Source organism: Salmo salar, chromosome 20 (assembly GCF_965601325.2).
Source record: "Salmo salar chromosome 20, fSalSal1, whole genome shotgun sequence".
NCBI classification, from domain to species: Eukaryota; Metazoa; Chordata; class Actinopteri; order Salmoniformes; family Salmonidae; genus Salmo; species Salmo salar.
Genome location: NC_138310.1, coordinates 14,584,461 through 14,596,546, shown reverse-complemented (window position 1 = coordinate 14,596,546; position 12,086 = coordinate 14,584,461). Strand labels below are relative to the sequence as shown.

The 12,086-nt window shown below is 43.7% G+C and overlaps 1 protein-coding gene across 1 annotated transcript in view; it reads right to left on the bottom strand.

Annotated features, from left to right (window-relative positions):
* Nucleotides 1-9,712, bottom strand: part of LOC106580086 (guanine nucleotide-binding protein G(q) subunit alpha) — a 32,640-nt gene extending 22,928 nt beyond the window's left edge. The window contains exon 1 of the mRNA XM_014160719.3: nt 9,284-9,712. Within this exon, the coding sequence (XP_014016194.2) occupies nt 9,284-9,419 (136 nt within the window). The 5' untranslated portion in view covers nt 9,420-9,712. The remainder of the gene's footprint in view (nt 1-9,283) is intronic.
* Between the last annotated feature and the right edge of the window lie 2,374 nt (nt 9,713-12,086).

Here is a 12,086-nt window from a genome sequence, read left to right as displayed (position 1 = left end):
TAATATGTCCACTAAAGATATTGCAAAGGAGCCGTTTCAGATTTTCTCCAGAGTTGGCCTACCCTCCTCTATTTTGTCGGACCAAATGACCCCGTTTATGTCCCGCATAATGAAAGACTTGCACACAATATGACTTGCACACAATATGAGTCAAATACTCACAAGTGTATATCATCCCCAGAGCAATGATTTATGTGAACGCCTGATTAAAACTGTTAAGTCTATGCTGAAGGAGGCGATTGAGTGAGACGGGAGGAACTGAGACATGTTATTACCTCACTTGTTGTTTGCTCTTAGGAAGGTGCCCCATTCGTCAACGGGCTTCTCTCGATTCTATCTGTTATATGGGAGGCAGTGCAGAGGGATCCAGGACTTCGCCAAGGAGGCGTGGGAATCCCAGCCGTGTCTCCACAGAACACTGTCGTTCTAATGCGAGACCCGATGGCCACGGTGTGGCCAATAGTGAAGGAACACATGGAGAGTGCGCAGGAAGCGTAACAAAGAGTCTACAACAGGACTGCCCAGCCCCGAAGTTTGGGGTTGCTGACGTGCGAGCAAGAGCAGAACCTACGGGCCCTAGTTGACCGACACTGGGAGGTATTTTCCCCCCTCCCAGGGAATACAGACCTCATCCAGCATAATTTATACACAGAGCCAGGCAAGAGAGTAAATGTAAGGCCTTACAGAATCCCTGCTGAGTGATGATAAATCATCAAGGAGGGAGTGAGAGATGGCGCTGACAGTCATGGAAGCTCTGCTTCTAGCTCCTAAGGAACTTGGCAGGATTTTTAATTAAATTTTTGCTATTTCTTACAATATTAGACTATAATTATTTTTGTGTTACTACATACAGATGGAAATAACTAACTCACCAGCATTCCGACCAGAAATACGACTTTCCCAAAATGGATCCTTTGTTCAAGGCAATTGAACTTATCCCAGAGGCTGCTGCAAGACGCTGCTGGCGGAGAAGAGGTATTCGGAGTGGACTTCTAGTCCGACTCAGGAGCCATGCACACCATCCACCGCTTCAGAGTATATTACTCACTAATGTCCAGTCCCTGGACAATAAAGTAAACGAGCTCAGGGCGAGGATCTCCTTCCAGAGAGACATCAGGGACTGTAACATACTCTGTTTCACGGAATCAGGGCTCTCTCCAGATATACTGTCCCCGTCCATACAGCCAGCTGGGTTCTCAGTACATCGTACAGACAGGAAGAAATAACTCTCCTGGAAGAAGAAAGGTGGTAGTGTACGTTTCATGATTAACTGCTCATGGTGTGATTGTGATAACGTACAGGGACTCATGTCCTTTATTCACCGGACCTAGAATACCTCATATGCCGACTGTATTACCTTCCAAGAGAATTCTCTTTTATTATAGTCACAGCCGTGTATATTCCCCCTCAAGCCGATACCACGACAGCACTCAAGGAACTACACTGGACTTTGTGCAAACTGGAAACCACATATCCTGAGGCAGCCTTTATTTTTGCTGGGGACTTTAACAAAGAAAATATGAAGGAAAACGCAACCGAAATTCTCAACCATTGTTACTCTCTCTTCTGGGATGGCAACAAGGTTCACGACTCCATTCGGGTAGCCTCTGAGAATAACATTGACGTATATACAGACACAGTGACTGAGTTCATCAGGATGTGTACAGGGGATGTTGTTCCTACTGTGATTATCAAAACATCCCCAAACCAAAAACCGTGGATAGATGGCAGCATTCATGCAAAACTGAAAGCGCGAACCAGCCCATTTAACCACGGCACGGTGACTGGGAATATGGTTGAATACAAACAATGCAGTTATGCCCTCCGTAAGGCAATCAAACAGGCAGAACGTCAGTACAGAGAAAGTGGAGTTGCAATCAAGGATCACAAAGGGAAAACCAGCCATGTCGTGGGAACAAACGTCTTGCTCTCGGACAAGCTAAACACCTTCTTCGCCCGCTTTGAGGAAAGCACAGTGCCACCGACGCGGGCCGCTCCTGAGGGCTGTGGGCTCTCGTTCTCCATGGCCGACGTGAGTAAGACATTTAAGCATGTTAACCCTCGCAAGGCTGCCGGCCCAGATGGCATTCCTAGCCGCATCCTCAGAGCATGTGCCAACCAGCTGGCTGGAGTGTTTACAGAAATATTCAATCTCTCCCTATCCCAGTCTGCTGTCCCCACTTGCTTCAAGATGTTCACCATTGTTCCTGTACCCAAGAAAGCAAAGGTAACTAAACTAAATGACTTCCACCCCGTAGCACTCACTTCTGTCATCATGAAGTGCTTTGAGAGGTTAGTTAAGGATCCTATCACCTCCACCTTACATGACACCCGAGACCCACCTCAATTTGCATACCGCCCTAATAGATCCTCAGACAATGCAATCGCCATCGCACTGCACACTGCCCTATCCCATCTGGATAAGAGGAATACCTATGTAAGAATGCTGTTCATTGACTACAGCTCAACCTTCAAAACCATAGGACCCTCCAAGCTCCTCATTAAGCTCGGGGCCCTGGGTCTGAACCCCGCACTGTGCAACTGGGTCCTGGACTTCCTGACGGGCCGCCCCCAGGTGGTGAAGGTAGGAAACAATACCTCCGCTACATTGATCCTCAACACAGGGGCCCCACAAGGGTGCATGCTCAGCCCCCTCCCTTATTCCCTGTTCACCCATGACTACGTGACCACGCACCCCTCCAACTCAATCATTCAACTCAAGTTCGCAGACAACACAACAGTAGTAGGCCTGATTACCAACAACAACGAGACAGCTTACAGGGAAGAGGTGAGGGCCCTGGCGGAGTGGTGCCAGGAAAATAACTTCTCCCTCAACGTCAACAAAACGAAGGAGCTGATCATTGACTTCAGGAGATAGCAGAGGAAGCACGCCCCCATCCACATTGACTGGGCCACAGTGGAGAAGTTGAAAAGCTTCAAGTTCCTCAGCGTATACATCACTGACAATCTGAAATGGTCCACCCACACAGACAGACTGGTGAAGAAGGCGCAACAGCGCCTCTTCAACCTCAGGAGGCTGAATAAATTTGCTATGGGCCCTAAGACCCTCATTTACATATGCACCATTGAGGGCATCCTGTCGGGCTGTATCCCCCCGGTATGGCAACTGCACTGCCTGCAACCGCAGGGCTCTCTAGAGGGTGGTGCAGTCTGCCCAAGGCATCACCGGGGGCACACTGCTTGCCCTCCAGAACACCTACAGCACCTGATGTCACATGAAGGCAAAATATCATCAAGGACATCTACCATCCGAGCCATGGCATGTTCACCCCACTATCATCCAGGAGGTCAGGACAGCTGCATCTAAGCTGGGACTGAGCGACTGAAAAACAGCTTCTATCTCACAGGCCATCAGACTGTTAAGTAGCCAGTCACTAGCGCAGGCGTTCGCATGCCAGTACCCTGCCCTGCAACTCCTAGGTCACTGGGTCGACTAGCCGGGGGGCCGTACCACCGCGGTTGACTCAACCCTGCAGCGCTCTGGAGAGAGCGTGCTGCCCTATGTACATAGACATGGAACACTGGTCACCTTAATAATGGAACACTGGTCACTTTATTAAAACTGTACATACTGTTTAATTCATTTTATATTTCATCCTATTAAACTAGTGCCGCATATATACTATCCTATCCTACGTATTCTACAGATATACTAAATATTCTATCCTCACACTGTCCATAATGTCTATAATGTCTATACATCCCATCACATATTTAAGCAATAAGGCACAAAGGGGTGTGGTATATGGCCAATATACCATGGCTAAGGGCTATTTTTAGAAATGGCGCATCGCGGAGTATTGGCCATATATTACAAACCCTGTGGTGCCTTACTGCTATTATAAACTGGTTACCAATGTAATTAGAGCAGTAAAAATAAATGTTTTGTCATACCCGTGGTATACGGTCTGATATACCGCCGTTGTCAGTCAATCGGTATTCAGGGCTCGAACCACCCAGTTTATAAATATATTTATACTCCCGGAATCTGACATTGCTCGTTCTAATATTTATATATTTCTTCATTTCATTCTTTTACTTTTAGATCGGTGTGCATTGTTAGATATTACTGCACTGCTGGAGATAGGAATACAAGCATTTCGCTACACCCTCAATAACATCTGCTAAATATGTGTATGCAACCAATAAAATCTGATTTGATTTTGAGTTATTGAGTCGTTCCACAGCGCATGATCCAGTCTGATAGTTCTCGTTCCGAAGCCAGACGGAATGATGAGATTCTGTTAAGGACTTCTGAGGAAGGAATGACATCTCCAAATTAACGCATACCCAATGCCGAGGGTAGATGAGCTGATAGTGTGGTTGGGAGAAGCGAGCTACATAACTAACCTAGATTTCATTATAAAGGCTATTGGCAGGTGCCTTTGGCTCCAGAAGACAAGGGAAAGAAAGTGTTCTCTACGCTCTACACGATTGGGAGTGGTCTCATATGCCCCCAGACAAAGAAAGTGGAGGCTATCTGGGAGTGGCCAAGGCCAGTGTGTAAAAGCATGTGTGATCCTTCCTAGGGATCACAAGTTACAACCAGTGCTTTATACCCAACTATGCATCTATTGTCACTCCACTGTCCGACCCGACAAAGAAAGACCTTCCCACCCAGGTGAAGTGGACTCAAGCAGCCAAAATAGCTTTCCAAAAGTTGAAAGAATCCCTGTGCGCAAAACCAGTACAAAGCGCACCAAACTTGGACAGGGACTTCATTATGCAGCCAGAGGCCTCTGATTTCGGCATAGGAGCAGCTCTCCAAGGGGTTGGGAGAGGACAAGCACCCCATAGCCTACATCGGCTGTAAACTCTCCGAGAGAAAAAGAAAATATGCCACGGTTGAAAGAGAGGGGCTAGCGCTATTATCTGTTAGGAAGCAAATTGCCTCTATTGACTGATCACGCACCACTCACCTGCATGGCAGATTACTGCACCTGTACATAGCCCATCTATAATTTAGCCCAAACAACTACATCATCCCCTACTGTATTTATTTATTTATTTTGCTCCTTTGCACCCCATTATTTCTATTTCTACTTTGCACTTTCCTCCACTGCAAATCTACCATTCCAGTGTTTTACTTGCTATATTGTATGTACTTCGCCACCATGGCTTTTTTTTTGCCTTTACCTCCCTTATCTCACCTCATTTGCTCACATTGTATATAGACTTATTTTTCTACTGTATTATTGACTGTATGTTTGTTTTACTCCATGTGTAACTCTGTGATGTTGTATGTGTCAAACTGCTTTGCTTTATCTTGGCCAGGTTGCAATTGTAAATGAGAACTTGTTCTCAACTTGCCTACCTGGTTAAATAAAGGTGAAATAAAAAAATAATACAAAAAATGTCGAGAAACAAAGAGAATTGTAGGGTAACTACAGATTCAGGGTCCATCATGGAAATGCAGACTATTGTCCCGCCGCGGCGAGAGGGCACTCGACCTGCTGGGTAGATTCTGAGGACGGGGGTGTGAGCCATCCAGAGGTGTGGCGGTCAATGGGAGTCAGAGGGGCGGGGGAACGCAGGGAATCCCTGACGATGTCACAAGACTCCCCCACACCCCTTATTACCGGCGCAGGGGAAGGCACAGGGCCAATTACGCACGGACAAAAGAGAACAATGGAGACACGGAAGGCAAGGAACGAATCGACAAAGAAACGAGGAGAAATATAGAGCAAAGAAACAAGAAAAAGAAAGAAGAGGACATTGAGACAAAGAAAAATAATGCATTAAAAGACGAAGAACGTGCGTGAGTGATTCCCGTAGCCAAAAGCCAAAGTCAAGCCTAGCCAAGTCAAGCCTAGACACAAAAGAGATTTGTTTATTTTGTTGATTTTTGAAATACTCTTTGGTTTATAAGTGAAGTGCTCTGAACCGAGCTAGGTTTTTATTTCCCCTTTCTTGAACCTGCCGAGTGCCATGATATGAACATGAAATATACCATTTTAGATTTTTACATCATAAAAAGCAGACTCTTCCTCTGTATACACCACACCCTGCTATAGATTGGAACCTTTCTGGACCGATCACATAATACATGTAATTTATATAGCTAGTGCTTTTCATTCTAATGTTGGATGTTCTTATACTATGTATCTGAGGTCTACTATACATACATGTTACCCACCTGAATTCACAAACAGACAGCTCTAGGGGAGATCTTGCTCCCATCGGGATAACTTAAGTATAAGATCATCCCCATGACACTTCCGCTTCAAAAGTAAAGAGAGCGGGAGGAAGGAAGAAAGGGTCTCCACCACCATCTCCTCCTTACCTTCCAGGCCAACTACATTGCAGTCTTTGCATTGCATCAACCAATGGATGTGCGCCATGCCATTGACTGCACAGTTGGGCATCAGATTGCTTTGTCATATGATGCGGTTAGCTGAACTGTTAAACACCTATCCGGGTGTTGTGAGATATGGCAGGCGTCTGCAATGTAGTCAGGCTGGAACGCAGCCTCGGTTTTCATAGAACACCAAGAGGCTGTGGAATAACCTTCTTCCAGTGTGATGACAAAGAGCCAATGAGTAGAAAGAGGTCCCACTTGTTTGCATTCAGAGGGGACAGTCAAAAATCTATAGTGTGTGCCTGGTTCTAGAGAGCCTGTATTCTGAGTGGTGTTTGAGGGGTTGCATTTGAGTCAGGAAACTGTTGACACAAGGCCAATGATCTGGTATAGTTACAGTACAGTGTTAAAACAATGGCAACGATGCTATATCTGGGCGGCAGGTAGCCTAGCGGTTAAGAGTGTTGGGTCAGTAGTCGAAAGGTTGCTGGTTAGAATCACCAAGCCGACTAGGTGAAAAATTGGCCAATGTGCCCTTGAGCAAGGCACTTAACCCTAATTGCTTCCTTGATACACTCGTAAAACTAAAGTGAACGGTCAATGTTAGAGTGTTAGTAATGACCTCCCACATGAGTGGTTTTTCTGTGAATTACCCATACTGCATTTCAAGGAATTGTTGATTCGCTGCTGCCGTGCAACAAATGTGAGGGAAATCCAGCTTACTGACCCATGTCCGTAGGCCTATGAGTGCAGGCTTTCAGTTCAGGCAGCTAGGAGTTGATTTGATTACATCTGCCCCTTTTAAACCCAGTTAATTTACAAGCCAAAGACCTAAAACCCCCAGCCTTTTTACGTAAGTAACATTCATCATACAGTAGGCCATATATGAAACGTTGATCAAATAGACTACATTTAGTCATTAATAGTAACTTTGTAATAGATAGTCCATTAAAGCTACATTCTGGGATTAGATATGCAGTCAAACGTGGTCCCTGCCACTTGTTTTGGTATAGGTATAGGCATATAGCCAGCGTTCTAGATGCAAGGACTGACAATCCATGACATCCACATGATAGCTCTAAACATATTTTATAGCTATTATTCTTGCTTGCGGTCTTCTTGTCTGTAAACAGTAATAAAACCTTATTTTTTGTGGGTATGATAGAAAAGGACAGTTGTGTTAACATTAGGCATCTTCTTCAAGAGACAATGGGTAGGCTTGCCTGATAATCAGACTGTGATACCTCTGGTTCACAGTGTGAGATTAATGTTGTACATTTGTTTGGAAAAAATGTCCTCTCACAAGCAGAATGTGAGACAATATATCCACAGGAAAGTATAATTACGTGCAACTTTTCAAAGCGCTGGTAGTGCGTTCAGATTTCTATCACCTGAAGCTTTTCAAAAACAGCTGTCTATTTCAGAGATTTGGGCGAGTGGCGTGCACAGATTGTTGGGCCAATTGTTCGGACTCGAAACATGCAGGAATGTCTACATGCTTAATAGTGTAGGCCAACAGGTAAACACCACTGTAAACACGCTTTTATCTCAGGAGTTCTAGACCCTGTAACTGCTACCAATAAAACGCCTAGACTTTGGCCTCATCAGTAAACAGACGGAAACCACTTGGAATGATTTAGGGATCACAACTATCATCCTCAACTATCACTGAAATCAACTGTTGGATGGTGCGAGTGATTAAAAAAATGGTAGCTAAATACACTGAACAAAAATATAAACACGTAAAGTGTTGGTTCCATGTTTCATGAGCTGAAATAAAAGATCCCACTTTTTTTTTTACATATGCACAAAAGGCTGATTTTTCTCAAATTTTGTGCCCAAATTTGTTTACATCCCTGTTAGTGAGCATTTATCCTTTGCCAAGATAATCCATCTACCTGACAGGTGTGGCATATCAAGAAGCTGATTAAACAGCTTGATCAGTACACATGTGCACCTTGTGCTGGGGGACAATAAAATGTGCCGTTTTGTCACACAACACAATGCCACAGATGTCTTAAGTTTTGAGGGAGTGTGCAACTGGTATGCTGACTGCAGGAATGTCCACCAGAGCTGTTGTCAGATAATTTAATGTTATTTTTCTACCATAAGATGCCTACAACGTAGTTGTTTTAGAGAATTTGGCAGTACGTCAAAGCGGCCTCACAACCGCAGACCACGTGTATGGCGTTGTGTGTGCGAGTGGTTTGCTGATGTCAACGTTGTGAACAGAGTGCTCCATGGTGGAGGTGGGGTTATGGTATGGGCAGACATAAGCTACGGACAATGAATACAATTGCAGTTTATCGATGGCAATTTGAATGCATGGAGATACCGTGACGAGATCCTGATGCCCATTGTCGTGTCCCAGTTCTTTCATGGCCTGCATACTCACCAGACATGTCACCCATTGAGCATGTTTGGGATGCTCTGGATCAACGTGTACGACAGCGTGTTCCAATTCCCGCCAACATCCAGCAACTTCACATAGCCGTTGAAGAGGAATGGGACAACATTCCATAGGCCACAATCAACAGCCTGATCAACTCTATGCAAAGGAGATGTGTCTTGGTGCATGAGGCAAATGGTGGTCACACCAGATACTGACTGGTTTACTGATCCACACCCCTACTTTTTTTAAAAAGGTATCTGTGACCAACATATGCATATTTTTATTCCCAGTCATGTGAAATCCATTGATTTGGGCCAAATGTACTTATTTAAATTAACTGATTTCCTTATATGAACTGTAACTCAGTAACATTTTTGTAATTGTTTCTTTCATATTTTTGTTCAGTATATATTCAAATAAGATGGCTTTGGAACACTTAAGATTGAAAACTGCAATTCGACATGTGTGGCTGTTTACAAAGTTAACAGGCTGATTCGCAGGCGTAGCTCGCGTATCACTACCCAAATGGAATATTGGGCTTTACTTGCATCTCATCATCACCACTAGCTTACCGAGAAGCAACAGCTTCAACTCCCGCCGAGCATCCCTCTTATCCCGGCGGAGCTGCCTTTCGATCTCGTCGTTGATCCGCCTGGCTTCTTTCGCCTCCTCGCTGAGGCAACACGCCATTATGGAGTCAAGGGTCATTCTTTTAAAATCACTTTTCCTGCTTCTTTATGCAGATTCCATTTGCAATAAATTATAACAGTTAACGAATATCATATCACGCCCTCACAGCTGCAGAAAAAAACATGGACGCGTTTAATATAAATTGGACATAGCCTAGATGTGGTGAAAATAAAATGTATATTTGTGTTGACCCCCGTTTCGTGTCCTTTCTGATCGCCTGTCAGTCAGAAGACAGTGGCTCGGGGAGTTAACTAGATGTCAGTAAAATTCTAATTGGGTAATGGGTAGTGTGAATTCTCTTCTAAATATGATCAACAGATCCGTCCGTAGTCTTTGTGATAAGCATTCTCATTCTTGCCCAGTCATCCTTTTCACGTATTTTATTAAAAGGCATGTCTTCATATCCTACGTCCAATATAGTCCTATCATATCATCCGTTTGATGAAAAAAAATACATGAATAAACGTGTCCGCTTTATTTCCAATAGCTCGACTCCCGGGCGTGGTAAAGCAGAATATGGCGGACTTTCATTCCAATCCGCTAGACATGAATACAGTTATCTCTCACTCGCAACAACAACAAAAAAACAACACGAAAAAACACGCAACACAAATCGCATGTTTACTTTACAAAACGGAAAAACTCGTCATCCGTGTGCCTTCATGAATAGGAAAACGTCGATTATTCCGCTCCACGTTTGCCTATAATACAAATAGAAAAAACGATCATGTTTCGTACAGCCCTGAGCCTTTCCCTTTCATCAATTCCATGTATTTTTACAGAGACCATTCACTCCTGGTCGGTGACGTCGGACAGTGGTAGGGAGTGTCCTCAGAAGAAAAGCGACTCGAAAGTGGGCCTAGTCCCATAACAAGCGGTTGATGTTACCTGCTCTACCTAAAGGCTGTACAGAATAATACATACTACATTTGCATGATGGTAGTAGCTGCATGTAAAAAAAAAAAAAGTAATGCAAAGAGACTGGCATTATTGCATAGCAGAAGAAAAACCCAAGGTAAGCAGATTAAAGCGGTATAGGCTCATCTAGCATACCATTATCTGAGAAATGCTATGCCATGTTATCAGTAGTGAATTGGTCTGTGTTGCACAACTTGACCTTTAATCAACAACAATAACAACAAAATGCCCTATAAGTATCTAAGTTGCTGTTTATTTTCAGTGTCACAGTTAGGGCCATGGAATAAGTGCAATTTATGACTTGAAGCCCACACAACCTCATAGAATCTTTTAAAATCCCTGAACTCCGGCACTGCAAACTCACAGGATTTAAAAACATGATTGCAAGGAAAGGAAAATACATTTTGCTGAGTGAGTGGAACACAAACCTGTTCAAGGCCCGTAGACCTATTGCAGATCTATTGTAGGCCTATAGGCTAATGTGCACGGACTACCTTTTTGAACACGGACTACCAGCCACTGCAGTTCTTAACTTTAACTTGTGCTTCTTCACTCGCTGTGTTTACTCAAATCATAGGGCACTGCTGTGCTTCCTGTCTATGGGGGTAATGGACAGGATACTGCACTTCTCAAATTTCCTTGAGTACTTCTATTATGCACATTTTAATTAAATGAGCAGCAAAGGCATTTTACATCTATTCAATTGGTCATCTTAAAAAAGCCTCACTGGTCCATGCTTCAGGTCTAGCAACCCTTCCTTAATATAGTACAGGTTGGGTTTCTGTACCAGCACTGAAAAAACACATGGGCAAATGATTTCTGCGTGATGGATCATTACCTAGGTCATGGAATGAATGTAGCTACAGTGATTGAAAGTTAATGGAACTAGTTCTTGATGAGCTGGTTGATGTTTCCTTTGTTTTTCATCATGTTTGTTACGGAGTTGGAGGATGTTCATTTTCCATGACAAGTCTGCTCCAAAATAGAGTAGGCCTATAGAGCAAATAATGATATGTACAACTTTTTATTTTAAACATTATTATATGTAAAACATATTATACTATGTAAAGTATTATTATTGAGCCATGGAAATAGACTTATGTTTATTTAAGCCCTGTGGCTCCTCTCATTGGCAGTTTTGGATGCTCTATTTGCATACTAACTAACAGTTACAATTGAGTTTATCTCACTGAGGAATTGAGTGTTGGTAACTTAAGCAACCCATTTGAGCCATGAAATGGTGTCATAAAAAAAAAGAGTGAGGAGCGTTTAGGGAAATGTACCTTGTCCCAGATCTGCTGTCAGGGGACACCAGTCACTCAGGCTCCCGAGTGCATCTCAGTGCAAGAGGCATCACTGCAGTACCTGGTTCGATTCCAGGCTGCATCACATCTGGCCGTGATTGGGAGTCCCATAGGGCGGAGCACAATTGGCCCAGCGTCGTCTGGGTTTGGCCGGGGTAGGCCGTCATTGTAAATAAGAATTTGTCCTTAACTGGCATGCTTGGTTAAATGAAATAAAAAGTAAACCTGTGTCTGAAATGAAGGGCAACACTCACAGGTAAACATTAGCCAAAGTGTTGCTGCCAGTCTGCTATGGTATGTTAACTACTACACTAGGAGGAAAGAAAGAATAAAACAAATCCATAACATCTTTATAACAGGAAAGCAATTACATAGGTAATCAAAACTTGCAATAGCTATGTTTCCATTAACTTGTCCAGTGATTTTTTTCTTGACATTTAATTCACAGACGCTACAATTGCCT